The sequence below is a fragment of the Neophocaena asiaeorientalis genome, unplaced genomic scaffold (assembly GCF_003031525.2).
Source record: "Neophocaena asiaeorientalis asiaeorientalis breed wild unplaced genomic scaffold, Neophocaena_asiaeorientalis_V1.1 scaffold698, whole genome shotgun sequence".
NCBI lineage: Eukaryota > Metazoa > Chordata > Mammalia > Artiodactyla > Phocoenidae > Neophocaena > Neophocaena asiaeorientalis.
The window spans coordinates 1,475,674-1,497,551 of NW_020171993.1; the positions used below are offsets into that span (position 1 = coordinate 1,475,674).

At 34.0% G+C, this 21,878-nt stretch overlaps 1 protein-coding gene across 1 annotated transcript in view; it reads right to left on the reverse strand.

Moving 5' to 3' along the window:
- The window catches only part of HIF1A (hypoxia inducible factor 1 subunit alpha), a 41,645-nt gene that overhangs the window by 19,038 nt on the left and 729 nt on the right, over nucleotides 1-21,878 (reverse strand). The window contains exons 2-4 of the mRNA XM_024748345.1: nucleotides 2,638-2,828; nucleotides 1,998-2,143; nucleotides 1,826-1,910 (exon numbers count right to left, since the gene is read on the reverse strand). Of these exons, the coding sequence (XP_024604113.1) occupies nucleotides 1,826-1,910; nucleotides 1,998-2,143; nucleotides 2,638-2,828 (422 nt within the window). The remainder of the gene's footprint in view (nucleotides 1-1,825; nucleotides 1,911-1,997; nucleotides 2,144-2,637; nucleotides 2,829-21,878) is intronic.

Consider the following 21,878-nt stretch of genomic DNA (forward strand, 5'->3'; position numbering starts at 1 on the left):
AAACTATGGTAAGTGAAAAGTACTAGCATTTTCCTAATGAAAATAGTTTTTAAACAACTAAGTTTTTAGCCCTATAAAAATAAATATTTTATAATAATTTAATGAACTCTAAATCTTATTTTTAGAATTTAAATGAAATAGGACTATGCTGTATAAACAATACCACAGGCTCTTAGTGTATCATCAAAATGTGATGCATTGCAGCAGCCCCACTTTGCTAAAAGTGAAAATCTGCATTTTTCTTTCCCAACAAGATATCAAAAATTCATTAACATTAGGAATGATTTTTTTTAATGTTCATAATTAAATCACAAATTTATTATAAGAGAGCACATGTACTTTGAACGTTCATGTGCTTTAAAAAAACATTTGGTTAAAAGCATACATTTAAGCTATAATAAGTAGACTATATCTGATTTAGAATAATGCATTAGCATCATTACCAAATCAAAACAAGACTTCCATATATCCATGCATTTATAGTCTAGCCCAAGGGAAGCTCTGAGCTGCCAATACAAACCTCAAAGTGTAAACACTATATTAAACTCATCAACGGCCCACTTAGGTCCTTGCTTAGAGTATATTTACTCCTCCTTTACACAGAATTCTAAAAAGTATTCATTTGCTTTCCAAGTTCACAGTAAGAACACGGCATGAAATTAAATAACGGAAGAGGGCTCCAAAGTGAGAAATGGCAGTAGAATGTAGTGAGAGTTGGTGAACATGAAAAGAGCTCTAAAGTACTAAGGAGTGTGGACTTGAGCCAGTCTACCTTAGTTTAACCCTTATTCTGCTGTTTACTAACCAAGTAATCTTCAGCCAGTTATTCAATAACTCTGTAACTCAGTTTCCTCAGTGAAATAGAAATAGTTAACCTCACAGGGTTTTTAAAGGAGTTAAAGCACATAAAATTCAGAAAACAGAGTCCTGGCACAGAGTAATCTCTCAATAAAGGTTAACTATTAGTATAAATGAGGTGAGATTAAACAGAAAACCATAAAAAATTATTAACAAAGAAATATAAATGAGGTTGTTTAATGTAGAAGCAAACAAACTTACACTTAAGTGGGAGAGCTGCAAAGAACAACCACAGAGCAAAATGACAAATTTTCAGTATGGTAACTTTTGAGTCATGAAAGATAGATCAAATTATGATCTATATACTCTGTTTAAGAAGGCACAGGTGTGAAAAGACTAATTCAGTTTTTGTAATTCACAAGGTACTTTTCTCCCAAATCTTGGAAGATTTGATTATTTTTAACAATTCATTCCTGAGTTAAAGGTCCGAGCAGGTCTTTTTTGTTACTAATGTGGAGGCATCCATAATGTAATACTTTCTAACTGAACTGCATAGTCTCAAATTATTGTGAACAACCTGAGGGGTCAGACAGCAGTTATGCTCTTTAAAATTGGGGAAACTTTTTCTTTTTCTTGGGCATTTAGAAGCTTGAGTCCAAACTGGCACCTCAACTTTAATAACTGTCTAAAATCCTATTATTTGTATTATGACTTCCCCTTGCCTTAAAGTTACATTCTAAATTAACTTCCTTGGTCCTGATTTTTATTTATTTTTTCATTTTATTAATTCTTATATTTGTATAATTATTTATGGATTAGGTGGGCTTTTTAAAAAATTTAGGTATTTTTATGAAATTCCTAAAAAATAGAATAACATGGACTTAACGAAAAATAGAGTAACATTTTATTAAGCATGAAATGAGGTTTGGCCTTAGGTTACAACAGCAAAATTTTTAAATTAGTGACAGTATCCAATTAGGTAAAACCACCTGTCACAATAAATCAAACAATAAACTTTTCTTCTCACCATTTCTGTGTGTAAGCATTTCTCTCATTTCCTCATGGTCACACGGATGAGTAAAATCAAACACACTGTGTCCAGTTAGTTCAAACTGTAAAAACATTAAAAAAAAAAATTAGACCTATAACATAAAATCATAAACACATACAGAAGGGCTCTTAATATGTGGGTATTTTACCTGAGTTAACCCCATGTATTTGTTCACATTATCCGAAATGTAAATCATGTCACCATCATCTGTGAGAACCATAACAAAACCGTCCAAGGCTTTCAAATAAAAGCAATTCATCTGTGCCTTCATTTCATCTTCAATATCCAAATCACCTAAAAAAAGCACAAGAAGAAAAAAATTAGTTAAAAAGTTATACTTAAATGATAGTAATATTCAGATGTTTTTATAAAGTTTTCCCCAGATACGTTATTTAATACATGCAGCATATATTTTTTCTATATATTTAAATTTTTTCTCCTGTCATTCTTTTAACACAAAACACAGTCAAGGCCAGAGGACAGGAAGACTAAAATTAGATTTTCCAGGGGCTTTTAATGATTATTTAAACTAATGAAGCAAGGCAAACCACTGAAAAGAGACGGGTCATGTCATTAGATACAGGTAGGTAGGTAGGTAAGTGCAGCAAGAAAAAAGAGGGGGAGGGAGGCCAATACCTTAAAATTCCTGAATGAAGCTTTAAAGGCAGGTAATAAAAAGGATATCATGTTACAAAAGAAGTGAGAGTATGACCACCTTCTAAAAGTAATTTCCAATTACTTCTGATTTCTAATTTTTAGACCTATCATGTCCTTGTAAAACAACTCACCAGCATCCAGAAGTTTCCTCACACGCAAATAGCTGATGGTAAGCCTCATAACAGAAGCCTTATCAAGATGTGAGCTCACATTATGGGGAAGTGGCAACTGATGAGCAAGCTCATAAAAAACCTCAGACTCTTTACTTCGTCGAGATCTGGCTGCATCTCTAGACTTCTCTTTTCGACGTTCAGAACTTATCCTATTTAACAAAAGAGAGGAGGAGGAGGAGAGAAAAAAGACAATACGTTAGTTTGTGTTTGCTTGAATAAAACTCATTTTACATTTTTCTGCTTACCATGAAAGGATAAGAAGATGCCATGTAGTTAAATTATATAGAGATGTATCCTACTACATAAATGTATTTTTTTAAAGACAGCTACACAAATTGTTGGATTACTGCAGACAAAAGGAACTCTCACAAGAAGTCCGAGGTGAAGCTTCACACCTGTCCAAAGCAAGTGTTTCCTTCCTGGCACATCAAATTGGAGAGGATGTTTTTGATTTGGCCAAAATCTTAAAAGTAGCCTGTATATCTAAGGCTGCACTTTCATAGCCATTCAAAAGTAGTCTCAACTTAGAGACTTTTTTCCCTCTATGCTACCACATGAGCAATACTGACTATGAGCTACAGGGATTTATATCAGCATCTATAATCAGCTACTGTTTTCAGCTTGCTTACTCCTTTAGCAACCCCTTATCTATTCAGTATTACTGGCACAAAAAGTACCAAATAAATGCAGGCGTCTGGAAGAAAAAAATGATGTGGCATAATACTAAGAATTTAAGAGAACAGTTTAAGAAAAACTAATAAGGGTGTCAATATAATCATACATCTTTAGGGAACTCTTCCAAGAATAAAATCAGTCAGAAAGATTTTCATAAGTCATCCAAGCAGAGCCATCTTCCTTTGCTTCACTGTGTAGCACTACCTATTCCTCCTGACCCAGCTGAAGGTAAACAAGGCTAACCTGGTTCTATCCTTAGCTTCTTCTTTAACAGCTATTGTTTATTAAAACCTTCTATGTGTCAAACACTGTCCTGTACTAGTTCTCTCATAACAACCTGTAAACAGGTTAAATATTATCCCTATTTTACAGATGAGGAAACTGGGATTCAGTAGGTTAAAAATAGCCATGCTGTAGGAGACAGGATTTCAACACAGGTGGTTTTTTTAAACTTTTACTTAAGTCTCTGCTCTTCCACAAGGCTTTATCTTCTTAATGGAGAATGCTGCTTCTACCTCAAATACTCAGCTGCTCTCCTATGACCCTCAACCTAATCCAATTAAATCAATTACTTATTAAATGTTGAAAATAGCCATTACCATTTATTGAGCACTTAGCACTGTGCTAAGAACCCTGCCAGCATTATTTCACTTAATCTTCCTTATATTCTGTGAATTAAGTACATGATTGTCTCCACCTTAAATCTCTCCTCCCTCCAATGATCTACAAAGTTATGAGGTTCAATCATAGAAGTAACATTCTCAAAAACAAGCAAGGCTCTTCATTCTCAGAGTATGCTCCTGTTATGCTGTATAATTACAAAGTGAAATTCCAGCAGCGGTGTTGTGACAATAGTGATGATATAATTTTAGCACTTGCTCACGTTTGTGTGCTCATCTGACTTTTATACTTTAATAAGGAATGTGAACATTTGCTATTATTAGTGAACTTTGATACAAAAATTTCAATTCAAGCAACTAGATCAATTTAACTTGAGTATCTTGAGATTGAAGGTGAGCTATTAAAAATTATTACTACTTATAACTACTGACCTATATGAATCAGGATTTTCTCAATGCTGTAGAATTTTTTAAAAACACAAAAATATATTCGATGCTATAAGTCTAACATGAAAATCCAAGTGTCCTCAGTCTACAACTTCATTTTTTATTTGCATTAGAACTTCATTGTTCTCATTGATTTTAAGTAAATGTATTAAATTTGAACTTTAAAATGTACAATAATAAAAGTTTAAAAAACCTATCTTATACATGTACTGAAGTTCCTGGGGGTGCGGGAGACATCTAGTGTGTCCCCATTGGCCCTAGCATCTCAGATACTGTTTCTCTCACTTCTTTTCCCTTTTGAATTGGCAGGTAAGAGGCAGCAGTGGAGTGGGAAACAGATTTCTATCTGGTTCAAGTAAAATCACCAAAAAAACAGTGATGATCAATGATCTCATGATAAACCTGAATATTGGTTCAAATGCCACAATTAGTCCAGGTGATCAGAATTTAATGAGCAACTTTCATCAGATTTACTAAGCCCTCTTTCTTTTAAATTACTCAACCAAATCTAAGCTACCAACAAATTACTACCCAACTGAAACACCTGGTGAAAAACTTAAATCCTTATATTACATGCTATATGCTTTTAAAGGGCATCTGATCAAGCTAACCATGCTGATGGATTATCTCTATATCTTTAGAAATAGTTGTATTGTTCAGAACTTTGAAGATAATGAATGTCCAAGATACGGCAACCAAGTTTTATAAGACAAATCCATTAGAAATGTGAGCTTGGATAGAACATGTAAAGGATAATATATTTAAGCTAGTGAAGACTGTGAGAATAAGAATTTGAGCATGAGCCAGGATTTTGGAAAAAAAGTAAGCCTCAATAAAACAAGTAATATGATAGCTCAAGAGTTGACAAACCTAAATTAGATAAAGAAGGTGATGAAAATCAGTATGTCTTCTATTAATAATCAATCTAGACATAAAGCAATCAGGAGACCTGTAATAAAGATTTAATGAAGAAATTTATCTGATGTTCTTCACATGTGACTACAGGAGCTCTTAAAACATTTCTCAGCTTAAAGCTAAAACTTCCAAAATTCTTAACAGTTTTAGCATCTGAACTGCCCAGCTTCTTGTCTACTCACAGGAAGGCTCTTTTTATCAGTTCATACTCCACAGAATTACAGTACTATTGACCACAAATTATTTCTGGTAGAGCATGGAATCTAGGTCCCACAAAGATGAATCCTGTACTATTTATTTACTTACTATTTAGATGGCACAATAAAAGTTTTGTAGACCAGAACAGGCAGATTTTTAGCATGCAAATAAGGGCACCGTTATTCTCTAAATTATCAATTCCATCTATGTTGTTTTTATTAAGTACAGATCAAGTAAAGATAGTCACACTAGAAATCAGTCAAGAGTACAGTAAAAATTCTGTCTTTTGAATAGTTTGCTTACCCATTTCCATGACCATTTTAGAATCAATGTTTGAGTTAACTAGCAGTACAGCTTAATCTTTGGGGTACTATAGTTTTCACATACTTACTATTTCATTATTATTTAGCATACAGTACTGGACAAGAAGCTAGTAGTTATATCTTCATATGATTTTGTAAAGGAAATACATTTAGAGCTGCTGTCTTATTAAGCTTCTTGTGTACAGAGTTCATGAATAAGCAATAGCCATTTTACAGAGAAAGCCTATTATTCTTCAGATTAATAAGAACACAGAATAATTGCATATATGTTAATTCATCTGTGTTGTCTACTAATTGCACAAGAAAAGCCTGTTGGCATTCCTAATTGTAAATATTGGTGACTTTAAGAACTGAAGTTAGATCATAATCATTCGAAATGTTAACAGATGAACAGACATTTCTAATAAAGTTAAGGTATCAATTTAAAAAAAATCTCTCAGCTCTATTATTTGTGGCTTTAAAAATTCTTTCTGGCCTTGAAGGTACAAGTTGTTGTTGTTTTGCACTTCTTGTAGACATTCTGAAGTGAAATTCCATGATCTAAAGGATGTGGCATTTAAGTAATCCTTTCCAAAAAGATCTGTTTCCATTTTTGTCTCTGCCAACCCATGAATGTGTATTTATTTGCCCATGTGTTCTGTGGTAATATATATTATGGGTCTTTTTTTTTGGGGGGGTCTTTTTTATTGTTTTAATTTTTCCCAAGCTGAGATATGAAATTTGTATATCTCATTGTTTTAGCTGCCCTGTACTTCTTAATGTCTCAGGTCAGAGGAAATTCCAAGGAAATTTTCATTCTTTAGTTGGCATTTTGGCCTGCAGCTTTAAATCTAAACATCTATACATGGTGTGTACTATGTACACAGTGGTATTCTAAACGTTTTTCACCTATTAACTTATTTAAATCATTATATCATCACCATGTTACAGATAATGGAACCTGGATAAATAGTTTACCCAAGTTTACACAGTTAATAAATGGTAAACCTATATTCAAACTTAAGCAGTCTAGCTCTAGGAACCATGCTATTAACACTAGACTATGTTGCCTCTCAGAAACTCATTTTAATAACCAAGGTAAGTATTTATAAGTCCAGGCCATTATTAATTAAAGTTCAAAATTGGTCTACTTTACATCTCCAAAGACATAAAAGAGAGGTATAGGGGTTGGCTTTGGAACTTAGGACCTGACCCTAAGCTATCCAGAGGAACTCATGGCCAGGCTCCTTCCTGGAGTCTGCTTATAAATCCAAAATTCTAACTGAAAGGCATCTAACAATGGCAATCCTTTCTGCCCCACCGACTACCTGTTCAAGGCAAAGCACCCTTTAATGGGTACTGCCAGCCAATAAAGGGAGAGAATCAGTAATCCAATCAACTCATACATTCCCACTAGACTTTATTTTTAATTTGTGCAGAGGAGCATCTCTGTACCTAATTTGAACATCTTAAGCTCAGTATTGTTGGTGTTTTTTTATTTGCTTAACATCCAGATCCCCAAAGTAAAACCAATCTGCATACTTACTTCAGGAGCTCTGGTCAGGCATAAACCAATTGCCAAGATACCTATTTATACAAAGTACCATGAGAGAAAAGATGAAGAGAATTTCCCCCCTTCTAACATTTATTGAGCACTTACTATGTGCTAGGCGCTGTGTATTGCTTTCACATAAATATAATGCTTTCATATATTAGCTCATTTAATTATCATAACTCTTTAGAGAACCAAAACACTAGATGGGAAGTGGCCTTCCTGAACCTCAGAATAACCATCTTCATTCAAGAACTATTCATTCAATAAGTATTTATTGAGCATTTATCAAGTACCATGCACTGTGTAAGTACTAGGAATATAGTGATAAGCAGAACAACCCTCATGGAGCATAGCCAGCCTCCCACTTAGTCTACTGAAATAGTTACCTAATGCGATATTCCCAAATGCTGATCTAGCTGCATTGTAATTACTTGGGGACAGTCAATATTTCAGACTTCTGGGCCTTACTTTTGTAAATCTGATTCAGTAGATCTGAAGTAGGGCCCCCAAATCTGGATTTTTTAAAACTCCCAAAATGTATATGATACACAGTGAGATTTAGGAACCACTGACTGAACTAATCTGCACTGTCATTTTCATTCAATTTCGCCCTCAAATCACTACCACAATGATACTTCCAAACTAAGAACTCTGATATTATGTCCTGCTTAAAATCCCATCAAAGGTACACAGGACAAAGTCTAATTATTTTCAGATGAAACCCTCCTTTAGCTAGTTTCCTGCCCATCTCTTCATCCTCATCATTTCCCACATTTCTTTGGCCACATTGTAGTTACTCAAAAGCACAGTATGTTATTCATTTATGGCTCACTCACTCACTCCACTGTCTCTGCTGGGGTATCCTTCTCAATATGTAACTTGGTAAATTTATGTGAGAAACTTTCAAGATTCAATTCCATCATCACTTTGTCTCTGTTTTGTCTTCCAAAAACTGCTCCTCTCCCCTAGATTGGACCACTCTGGTTATTTTGCTATATTTATGTTCCTCTACAGTCCTTAAATCTTCCTGGAGGCAGGAGACTGCCTCGTTCAGTTTTGTGTTCTTAGTAGGCATGTGCGTAAGTGGCTTTAAGTATTTGGCCCAAATCTGCTATTTGACTTTAACTTCGGTCCATGGAAGGTTAACTGCCCCTTCAACATTCTTTTTTGGTATCACTGAATTTGTGATTCACCAGCATTCCTGTGATCCTATAGATTACAATCATAGTTAAACAGTGTAACGATGTCAGTACTGGGAACAAGGCATACTATTTGGATTTACTGCGATTATCTGGATATGCACTTTCAAATATAAGTAACCATACTAGATGTTAGAATGGAAAAAAAAAAAGCTAAAAATAAAAAAAATTCACCAAGCGGTGTAACAGTGAATCGCACGGATACCATCACCAAGGAGAGTTAAGTGATCTTGACAGAGAAGAGATTTACAGCCTAGGAACAGAGCTGAGAAACTAGAATACCTATCTGCTAAAAAGAAGCTTGAAGTTTAAGATTACTTCCCTTATCACTGCAATCTATGTCAGGAAAATGCATGAGTTATAGTTAATGTTGTTAACCAATTAAATCAATACCTTTATCACATTTATGTCTTCCTAGTCCAGCTGGAAACATGAGAGTTGATTCCTTTTATTTTCTATAATCTTTTCCTAGAAAGTGTTGTAATTATTATCATAAGACACAGAAGTTTTCAGTAAGTTGATTTCTAATCTTACTGGCTTTTTTTCCAACGGGGGATTAGCCTTAGACAAGTATTTTAGATTTATTATTAGGAGTATTCTCATCATAAATAGGATTTGTTGTTATATTTTCCATCTGGTAATTGCTGTAAAACCAGAATACTTCAGATAATGTTTAATTTTTAAAAATCCCTCTTAATGGACAAATCAACAAAAATTTGACATTTCAAATTAAATTTTCAGGACAGTTAGCTAGCTATTATTTATAATTAATTTCTCCAGAAAAATTTCTCTGAATTCTAATCAATAAATTTAAAAATGAACCTTTAGGATACTCATGTTAGAGAATGTATTCATTTATTCCACAAATGTTTCTTGGTCATCTCCTATGAGACAGATGCTGTTCTCAGCATGGGACATAGTACAATAAACAAAACAGACCAAGTTCCTACCCCCATGGAGCTTATATTCTAGGACCAATATGTCTTCGTTTCTTGTCTTTATTCAATAGTCGTTACCAGGGTCAATCCCTAACTGACAGAACATTAGCCACAGAAATAATCTTCCCACAAAACCAAGTAATATAAAATTTTAGGAGACAAGGCAGTCTACAAAAATTAATCTATACTTATATAAGATGTTACAATACAGTAGTATGCAAAAACAGCAGGCTCTACAACAAAATTTGAGTATGAATCCATTTCTCTCTGTGTCTATGTAATGCATATTTATGTATATAAATAAATGTATAACTTATAAATGCACAGATAAAACCAGAAAGATACAATATATAAAGTGTTAGCAAAGTTTACACATGTTAACAATAGCAGTTTCAAGATGGCAGGATCACAGATTATTTTGTTCTTTAAGAATATCCACCACTGAACTAACACTAACACTGACACCTGCACTTGTCAGAAAAATCTGAAAGTAGTCATCTTTTAAACTTGTCTTCTAAAAAGACTAACTGAAAACAAGTTAAATTTTGTCTTCATTTTGGAATAACGCAAGAACAATCATATTTTTTCCAGGGAATGGAAAGTAAAACTGAGTAAGCAATATAATTCAGTATTTTCAGTTTCTCATTCTAATCTAATTTTCAGATTTTGAAAATTCATCATTTTGTAATTAATTTGAAATTCCAAAAGGCAGGTGAAATGGTTTATAACAAAAAATATTAAGAATACATTTACTTGTATTATTTTTGAAAGCAGCTTTAAAATTTCTTGGTTTAGATGATAATTATCTTACTAACTTACTAACTTAAGATCTCTTAAATGTCCACAATTAGAGAAAGATGGATTATTCACTTTCCAGTAACCTCACAAAAATGCTTAGTTTTAACACTCGATTTTCTAATGTTGCAGTAAAATAAATAGGGGGAAAAAGAATCACTTTTAAATTAGAGGGTATATTCTGAAAATGAAATCTGTATCACATCTGAGATAGCATTAATATGTAAATGTTTTATCTATGCACTAATTAAATTAATTAGCTAATAGATTTACATCTGTTTAATGATTGTATATTGAAATTCTGTTTGGAAAAATAATATGCTTTTGTTTTTAGATTATTCTTAACTAGTGATTTAAAAATCAACTTTCTCAGTTCAGAATTGGTATTGAGCCTCTCAAAAAAATCTTTGATCCCCTACAATATATAAAGTACTAGATAAATTTTAAAAATGTGAAGCTATTACTCTAAGATGGAGGTTCTCAAACTTTAGCTTCCCTCACAATCAGAGTTTCCAATTTTGAAGGGCTGGATGGGGCCTGAGAATCTGCAATGCTAATAAATTAGCAGATAATACCGAAGATGCTGGTCTGGAGAATACCTTGAGCCCCTCTGCTCTAAAAAAATACTTCATTATGTGTCCTTCAAAAATGCCCAGAGACGTAAAAGATTGTTCATCAACACTCAAAAATTGTCTACTAAATACCTTCTCTTTAAAAATCTGCCCAAATGCTTTACAAACAGGGAAAACATATCCAGACTCTAAGACATTAACATAGCCACATACTTAGAACTCAGTAACTATAAAATACAATATGGACTTACACAAAATTAATCAATGGTTGACCTGTGGTCTGCATCACAATCACCAATAGAACTTTTCCCCCCAGATGTTTGTACCTAGATCCCAATCCTGGAAATTCAACTTGTAGGCTTGGCATGTCAGTTTAAAATACAGTCTTCTGTGTACAACATGATTAATAAATTGGCACTGCTGTATGTTATATACGAAAGTTTGTAAGAGAGTAAATCCTAAGCGTTCTCATCACAAGAAAAGACTTTTTTTCTTTTTAAAAAATTTTGTATGTATGTCAAATGATGGATGTTCCATAAACTTATTGTGGTAATCATTACATGATGTATATAAGTCAAATCATTATGCTGTCCACCTTAAACTTATACAGTGCTTTACGTGAATTATATCTCAAGAAAACTGGAAGAAAAAAATAGACGAAGTCCAATTAAAAAGTAAAAATAAAAAAGAATCTTCCAGGTGATTCTGATGAGCAATCCTAGCTGTTCAAGGTTTGTGTTTCATTTATAGGTGCTTGTAAAGTTTACACATTCCTAAGTCCCATCCTAAATTTACCGAATCAGAACCTCTGTGGATGGGTACCTGGGAACCCTTATATTAATTAAACACCCAGGTGATTCTTAAGCCACAGAAATTTGAGAACCATCAGCAGATCTTATAGCAGAAGTTTAACAGGTTAGCCAGCAAATTTGAAAACAGAAAAATTTATTTGTAGCTGCAGCTACCTACACATACCATGATAACTGTGTTTGTCAGGCAGAACACTGAACTGAGTGGATTGGGCAATACTATGTAGAACGAAGTACAATTGCTGGGAATAAGAAGCTAGAGGTACCACTCAATGACAAGCCAGTAATAAAGTATGTGCTTAGTAAAAACCATAATTTTCCTCAAAAAGATCAGAGCATAATTAGGCTTTAAAGATGACCAAACGAAAAATGTGATAATGGTGCAACGTTTTTTTCAATTCTCTGAAATAATTTTTCATAAATCACCTTTTAAACTCTTTATGAATGCCACAAACATCAAAGGATTGAGACTCACTGTCCGTGAGTAACAGCTGTGTGTTAATGGCTTTCCCGTCACCTACGCTACTACTCTTCTCCCTTAGCATTACCTCCCTCTCAGCTTGTAAATGCCTTTCTGTTTCCCTTATCATATGCTTTCCGATAGTAGTAGAACTGAGACTGGAAATCAAGGTCAGTGACATTAAACTTTATGCATGTGTATATTCAGAAAAATGTATCCTTAATTATTTGCTTAAATATAACGATACGTAAGTTATAATAATCAAGTTCTTTCTTATATAGTAGGAAAAAAATCACATGGAATGAAGGTATACACACAGAAATCACACCCTGAAGATTTTTCCTGTTTAGTTCTAAGCCCTGACCGTGATGAAGTTTCTGGAAACGATGACAAAAGAGAAGCTCTTCTGAAGCAAATGTCTTGATTTTCCACCTACACCAATCCATCCTATCCAATGTTACCAACTAAAATTTCAACTAACCCTCTGATCCCGTTTCTTTGTCTATAAAAAGAGGATAAGTAATACTATTATTAAGTGGCAGCTCTCAGATTCCACCTAGGAATGATGCCTCTGTATTTAATACGGCCGATGCCTTTCCACACATCAGATGCTTAACATATAATTTTAAAATTTAAATTAAAAGACTAAAGAAATTTAGGATGTTTTTACTTAGGAATAGAAGGAAGAGACATAACTACCTTCAGATATTTGAAAAGGATGTCACACAGAAGGCAGATTTCATAATTTATGCAATTCCAGAGAGTAATAAGTGGGAGTTACAACATGGCAGGGTTTGCTCAATAGAGTTAAGCAGTGCTGAAGGTAAGCTATAAGAATTTTTAAATCTTATTCTCATTTTGGTGGCAATGTAAGAAAAAGAAAAGGAAAAAAGCATGTTATGGATCATCTAGAAGATCTCTATATAGATCTCTATCATTGTTAGAAACGTTCTGTGTTTGAAGTTGCGTTTGTTTATGATCAAATTGGTACCAAATGATCACTAAAATGAACAGGGTTACATTTTTAAACGTGGTACACACAGATTGAGGTCACTGGGCACATCTCAAAGGTTCACAAGGATTACTTTGCTCCAGAAGAGATCTAAACAGTAGTCAGGGTTGAGAAATGCTGGGATAAAGAACTTTCTAACATTTAAAGCTGCAAAAATGAATAGACTGTTTTGTGAGAGTGCTTTTTATGTGTGTCTAAGAAAATTCTCACAGCAGACTGGCAAATTTGTAAACACAATTATAGAAGATACTCCTGTGATGGCTGATATTAAAATAAATAATAAAACAAATAAATAAAAAAATTCAATCCTAAAGTCAATTATTTTGCAATAACCTCAAACTTAAATCACACTGTACTAAAAAATAAAACATGGAACACATAATGGATGAATCAATTAACACCAAAAACTGAATGTTCAACTATGGCCTGAGCCATCAACAATTCACCGCTCTGCTTGACAAATTAGATGCACAAATATCTGCTGAATAAATGAATGTGCAACAATATGTTACAGGCCATGGTGGTTAGGTGCTAGAGTAGTGGTCTAGGGTTGAAAAAATTTTTTGAATCATTGAGATAAATCAACTTCTTCATATTATCCAAGAAAATATCCCTTCCTCCACTCACAATGAAGGTTCTATTGATTTGACACATAACTCATTTAAACATTTTAGCTATGTTACCTGCAAAGGTAGGCAATTTCCAACTTTCCTCTGCAAACAGACTAAATAGACATTTAATGAAGTTCTGACATCAAAAGAGCATGGAAAAGTAGGCTTTCTTAATTTCCCATCCTGTAACAGCCAAACAAATACCCTTGAGAATATTCTTCTTCCTTTACTATTATCACTGTAGAAAATGATTATTTTAGAATAACCTGTCTACACAAAAAAAACAAGTATCTTCACTTAATTTTCAAAGGCCAGACATTCATGGAAAAATAGCAATGTAGAGGAAAAGCACCACCAACTATTCTACTACTATTATAAGTTCACTGATTGTCTCAAAAGGACATCAGCCTTTGTCAGACTGTCCTAAAGAAGGTTTGAAGGATTCTAAATAATACCATGAGACTTCAAGGGAGTGAAACTCTTTTGAAAACAACTTAATAAATATAATAATAATACGGATATAATTGGTTTCTAGTTTATTAAGCCCTTACTTTGTGCCAAGAATTGTTATGAGTGTTCCACATGGGTTAATATCTCTTTTGTCCTCACAACAATACTATAAGGCAATTACCCTTACCCTAATTTACGGATAAACAAAGTGAGACCTAAAGAGGTAAAGCAACTTGTGCAAGATTACACAGCTTAAGTGGAAAAGTAAGCAGCCAGCCTCTAGAGCCAAACCTCTTAGCCATTAGTCATTCATTACTACATCTTTCTTAAAGAAATGAAAGCCTTAGTCCAGAGAAGAGATTTTAAGCTTTCCCAAAGCAAGAACAATTGTAGACCAACTAGATTTGATATAGAGAACTCTGCAGAATATGAATTCTGGTGATTTGCAACAAAAACCTATAGCCCAGCATTGATCAAGAGTCCTGTATAAGGAGATAATAATCTACATCAAAACAATCAAATAATCTACAAAAAGACATTTGACTCATGTAATAAGGGAACCCCACTGACATTTAAAAATGAATAGTCCAAGCAGGGAAATGGGCATTCATCCAAGAGACTGATACGTGGATACTAGAAGACAGAGGGAGTTTCTTTTCTTTTTTTTTTTTTATCATCACAAACTGTATGGATGCAGACATGGGAATGCTTAGTGGCCATAATTCATACCATATTAATAGCTTGTCAATGGCAGAATGAGGCCAACATGCAAATCAAGCAAAATATAAACCAAGTAATATTCAAGAGAAAGCCTGAGATTACACTTGAAGGACATCACTTAAGACTCTGGATCTAACTGTCCCTTAAACCAAAGCTAGATTGTGTGAGCTAGTAACGGCCTCCCAGCCCACACCCCCCAAACTAGTCTGAGCTGTGTTTCATCACTTGCAATAAAAAGAATCCTAATACACTTACAAACTGCCAGTGTTTCATATTAAAAACAAACTTTAATGATGATAAAGTACAAGAAAAGGGCACTCTCAAATACTGCTAGAGAATGTAAACTGGTCTAAACTTTCTGGAAGTTTAGAGTAGATTTAAGAAATGTTTGCTAAAGATGAAACAAGGGTAAAGATATTTTCCACATTTGCCTAGCTGATTTTCCCCAGCCATACACGCCTCTTAGTAAACTTTTTACTCAGTGTTCTAAGTACATAGAATTGGCAGGCACTAACCTTTAACATACCTTAAAATAGGGTATTGAGATCTTTTCAAGGCCAGTACATGTTACCTAGCTGTATTTATTAACAAAAGTGTTTTCCGACCTGGTTTTAATAGATACTATAAATGTTTTTAAGTGATGAAAAATTACAATTCGAGATTCAAGAAAGTTCTAAAGTAGCACAAGAGATGCCCCAGCATAAGAAAAATTCCTATCAAAAGTGCAACATAGAAGAGCAATAATGACTTCCAAAAAATCCTTTTAAAAATCTTAAAATCTTCCTCTGCTTTCTTTGTTCATTCAGTTATCCTTTCATTTTGTTCATTTATTCATTCAAATACTTAGGAGGTCACTGTATGCCAGTAATCTCTTCTCCATCACAAGTTTCAAATTCAGTCTATTTGTGATCTTGCTCATTGAAACATGTTTCAATTTTATAACTGAAAAAAGGGGAAGGGGTCACTTTAAATAAATTTGCTTAGCATCTGAATTCATGAGAAAAGATCTATATATAAGAATAGAAATATATTCCAACTCAAAGACTTAAATGTTCTGCCTTTAAATCTTCTGTTTATTTTTACCATAATATTATTCAGTTGGAAAAAGAAATTCTCACAAACTATTAGGAAAAGTGGAGAAGCACAGGGAACTGTCACTAATCAGTGAAAACTGCAATATTAGCTAGGAGACACTTTAAATATATTGTGACTTTCAAAACAACTGGTAGAACTACAAGAACTACAGTAAGTTATGTTCCATCACTAATTTTTGTCCCATTTATAAAACAATAAATTTTGAAAATCATACTTGGAAATAATCTTTATGTTTAATATTATAACCAAGTGAAATTTTTAAATGAAGACACGCATAAATAACAGGTGAGATCACCAGAACAACTAAAAGATAACATCTTGGGAACAATTATTTTATAAAAATAAGTCATTTCAATTATAGTTTTAAGTTCTTTAAAACAAAGTTACTAATGAAATGGGACTTTATCAACAACAGAACAGGTAGAGACCATTTTAAACAGTAAGTATTTTTCTGAAGAAGTACTGGCACATCAAATCTTTCTAAGTCACTAGAAAAACTTAATTCTCATTTTAGAGTTGCTTAATCTCACTTCTGATAAAGCTTCCAGTGGCAACTGTTCTCTGCTGTTAGTTTTAAGTTTAATTATTCACAAACTAACCCTTAAAAACACAACCACTTCAACAAATCTATTATGATGCCTACTACCATAAAAACAGAAAATAACAAGTGTTGGGAAGGATGTGGAGAAATAGGAACCCATGTGCACCGTTGGTGGAAATGTAAAATGGTGCAGCCACTATGGAAAACAGTATGGGCAGTTCCTTAAAAAATTAAGTTACCATATGATTCAGCAATCCACTTCTGGGTATACATCCAAAATAAGTGAAAGCAAGATCTCAACGAGATATTTGCATACCCATGTTCACAGAATCACTATTCACAATAGTCAACAAATGGAAGCAACTGACAAAAGAAATATTCACATGTCCAGGTGTGGGGAAATCATTCTGGCTTATACATAAGTTAACTTGAATTTTATGCTAACTAGAACAGACTGTGGCCTACCAAATATACACTGTACATCTGCTTTAATTATTACAGAAAAGGGCACACTGACCAGAAGTAAAGAATGTCCATGTTAAAAATAAAGATTAAATGCCTCCCTTTCTGGGACAACAAAGCTGGTACTCCTTCGATGATAAGACTCCCATCCCAGGTGCCAAGGCCATACTCGCTATGTACTTGCTGATCTGCTTTTTTTTGAAACCTTGAAGGAATGTATCTCTGACTTGTTTTTGATGTTTTTTGTTCTGACAAGACATAAAACTATGCTAAAACCATGCTTCTCCAGAGCAGTTTCTCAGAGTAATCTGGGAGGCTGTCTTCTGGGCTATAGTCCTCAGTTCGGTTCAAAGAAAACCCTTTCCTATTTCTATTATAGATTGTCTATTGATTATTTTTGTCAACACAACCTAAGTGTCCATCGAAAGATGAATGGATAACTAAAATCTAATACACATTATTCAGCCTTAAAAAGGAAGAAAATTTTCACATATGCTACAACATGGGTGAATCTTGAGGACATTATACTAAGTGAAATAAACCAGTCACAGAAAGACAAAAATTGTATGATTCTAATTATATGAGGTATTTAGTAGTCAAACTCATAGAAACAAAGTAGAATGACGGTTGCCGGTGGGCGGGGCGGGGGCGGGGTAGGGAGAGGGGTAAATTGGAGGTAGTTGTTTAATAGTTACAGAGTTTCAAATTTACAAGGTGAAAAAGCTCTGGAGATTGATTACACAACAATGTGAATTAACACTACTGAACTGTACAGTTATTAATAGTTAAGATGGGAAATTTTATGTTGTTTTTTAAAACCACAACTTAAAAAAACCCTACAATCACTTCAAAAGCTATGGAGGAAAAAAAAGTCATGAGGTAATCATTAAAGTTTGTTTTTATAGATTTAGATTTTATACATTATATTTTCCTAAAAGGGTCATGTCTGGCAAACAGATATGGGTTAATTACTTTTTACTGCAGAAAATACAAGTTTTAATGTAAAACTCAATGCACATACAAAATAGTTAATTTTTGATGCGCCAAGAGACACGGATACAATTATCTTTAAAATTCCAAGGCCTATAGTAGATTTAAAAATTATCACTATACTTTCACCGAAAATACTGAGCAACAAGAAGGTTGGCTCGTCTTAGTTTCAAATTCTTTTTCTAACTCTCTAGTTAAGCAGAAACATACACAACACATATATCATACATACATACATACATCACAAATAGCAGAAGCCTAGGTAAAATCCACCAACTGGATAATTTGTCCCAATGTTGAAAAAAAAAAAGAGAGAAAGGAACAAGAAAAAAGAGTATTCTTCTTATGAATTAAAATCAATATCTTAATAGAAAACTAATCCAACAACACATTTAAGTCAGATTATTTTCTCCTACTTGAAAAACAGACCTATGTTAACCATCTCAGACAAGAAAAGAATATAGTATTTTAAATATGTAAATTTTTAAAATTATATTTTAAGAGGACATGTCTATAAATAAGCACAGTAATCTAACCCAAATCTTTAACATCCATGCATGGTAAGTTTTTTATTTCACCACCAAACACAATAAACTATTATGAGTTCTTCTGAAAAAAATCAGTCGAGACTAATCCCCCTCAGCCTCCTATACACCATTCCTAACATAAAACAATAGAATGTAACCACAAAATCTTTACCTTGAGCCCAAACACCATTAGAGCTGCAAAGACAATGGAAGTCAATAGGTAGAAAGACTGGATGTTATCTAAACTGCACAAAATGCTTTGCAGTGGACCGCAGGAATGAACTACCACACATAATCTAAAACAGCATGATAATTCAGTAAACACATACACATGGAAGAGTGCACTAATATAAATTTTATACAAATCGAGCTACAAAAATCAGACAAACAGTACAGGCTTGAAGCCTTGCCTTGAGATAAAAGCCTAAGATCTTACCTCTGGAGAAATTCATAAGTAAAGTACAGTTTTTCTACTATGTAGGCTCATATGTTTTACCACAAGTATTTTATCAAGTCATCATATTTAGCAAAGATTAATATTTATAAAATTTTCTACTCCAAACTGTGGCATCAAGACAAAATAAAAATGTTTTAAGTTACTGCCATTCCTAAGACTGCAGTGCCTTGCACATACCCTGCTGAAATGAACTGTCTAACTAGTATATGTGTTTATGACTCTAGTCTCTAAAGTCCAGAGGAAATTTTTAGTAGCCTGTTTGGGGAGGAAATAAGGGGGTAAGGAAATGTGAAAAAGGGGACCTAAGGTAGACAGTAGATCAGATGCTCAAGAATAATTGATGCTAGATGCCAACATAATCCAGGGATGTACTGTTTTAACTGAAAAGAATCCCCTTTAAAGTTGTGGATCCAATGACAGTCTTTTCATTTTTAGGAGATATAGAAAAGAAAGTGGGGAGAAGGAGAACTAACACAAAGAAACATTTGGAAGAGTTTTAAAGTGTTGTGGAAGTTTAAACTAAAACTTTAACAGGTAACACCTATTTTCAAGTATATAATGTTACCAAGACTCCTAAACCAAGCACTAGGCATTATCACATTTAATCTTCATAATAACCACTAAGATGGTTGCTATTATTATCATCATTTCAAAAGGAGGAAATAGGCTCACAAGCATTCAGTAATTTGCCCAAGCTCACAAAGCTAACAAGTGAAAAGGCTAGACGCAGAGGTGTCAAGTTCAAATCCTATGCTCTTGACCACCAGGCAACCTCTTCAAGAGTTTCAAGAGGAAATCAAAGTAAAATTGTAACAAGAAAAAAGTTTACTAGTAAATGAGAGCTTCTTGATTTTTAACGACCAAAGTTAAAGAAGGAAGTTAAGGAAAGTCCATTCTCTGAGATTTTAATGATCCAATAACTATGTTTTGGAAAACACCGAAGGGGTCTGGCCTGAAACCTGACAGCGAACAATGAACCTCTTGACATTCCACTGAAATCTAAAAATCAACATTAATGTGCTATTAATTAAGTTCAATCCCTACTATTAAGGAATCAACATGAAATTCCCTATGTTAAATCTATTATAACTATACCCAACCTCTGTTCTGATTTTTTCCAATCCTTCAGCTTTTGAATTTCCTAACCCTCCATTAAAAATGACAAATTTGTCTCCCCACCTGCACTCTACAGGCTCACTTAAAATGGAAAAATTCTAAGGAGAAAAATCTCTGCCCCTCAATCTTTCAGTTATCTTTTCAAAAAGTTTTAAAATTATTAGTTAGAAAACGATAAAAAAACAGACATCTTTAACAAACAACATCTAAAAGTTGTTGAGTAGCTACCATTTATTGTTTAACTTAATTTTTCAGTTTTAAGAACCTCTGTATTAAGAAACATTAAATCTGATCCAAGTTTGCTAAATTTTCAAATGAGAATATTTTGAAAATAACAAATGTGACTGAGGAAAATCTAAGAACTAGTTTAGACTTGGGAGTGAAGCACAGTAGCTAATTAATTCATTTATATTAAAGCTGCTTATGCTCCTCTCAACTGATGAACTGCAAAGGAGAAATAAGTAGAACATTGCATACAAAAAGGGAGTGACTGGTGCATAACTTCATGCACAATATTAAATATGATTCAGCATATAAGGACAGAATATTGGCAATACATAGAGATGATATGCCTTAGGTTTACAATATAGCAGCCTCATCATTTCATCAAAAACCTTGTAATCACTTCTACAAAATTAATTGCAATTAATTCCTGGCAACCCTTGGAATGGAAATCTAGACCTGTTTTCTCACTTTTTGAATTTAATACGTGCCTTTCTCTGGTGTATACAAACTGCAAACTTGTCATTCCATTAGATAAAGACCAAAAAGGAATCCACAAAATAGCAAGAACATAAACAAGTTTATCTTCTGCTGATGCTGATTAGGGCAGTTAATCTCTCCCAGACGAGTGGGAGGACTTAACAGTAAAGCCAGCCTACTAACCAGAACTCTTACCATAAATCTTCAATTCCTTAAAATAATTTCCTCAAAGGTTAAAATACCAGAGTGGACCAAAAGGTGGGAGTGGAGGTGGGTCACTTAATTCCACTGGTTGGACTCACAATTCTTAATCCTATAAATCCTATAATGTACCACTTAAGACGTTGCGGACAAGGTGTTTTTAAAACTTGCATTAAGTTCTAACAGGATGATTATTTACTTCGGGTATATTTTAATATACTTCAATTTCAGGAAAATGAGGCAGGTCTGTCCAAAAACTTTGCAACATTTTACTGCTGCATTTCAATTGCTCTGATCATATACTTTTCTTTCAATCTCATTAAAAGTGTCTGCCTGAATTTAGCCAGCCGCTACGTTTTCACTAAAATATTTCCAAGAATGAATGAAGCATATAATTCACTTATAAAGTCTGGGCTCTCTTGACAGGTGACAGAAAGTATCCAATTCTTATGTTCTCATTAAAATGTTGCCATTCCCCTAAATTCCCGTTACTCCGACTCTCGCTCTACGCAAGTTTTTCAAGGCGATTAAAACCACACCAAACCAAACCAAACCAAACCTGCACGTGCAAACTAAAAAGTTAGCATCCCAGGCCATCGCGGCAAATCCCTAATGCACAAAGGCAAAGACACACGCCTAGCCGGACAACCGCGGGGCAAGATCATCCAACCACGCGAGTCCCTGGGTCGGAAACCCAGGGCCCCGAGCCCACAGGGAAGCCAGGACCTGCGTGCAGGGGCCGCCCCGGGGCCGAGTTTTCAATGGAACCTGAGAGGATGGGGGCGGGAAGGAGCGGAAGCTCGGGTGCAAGCGGCGGCGACTGAGCTGCG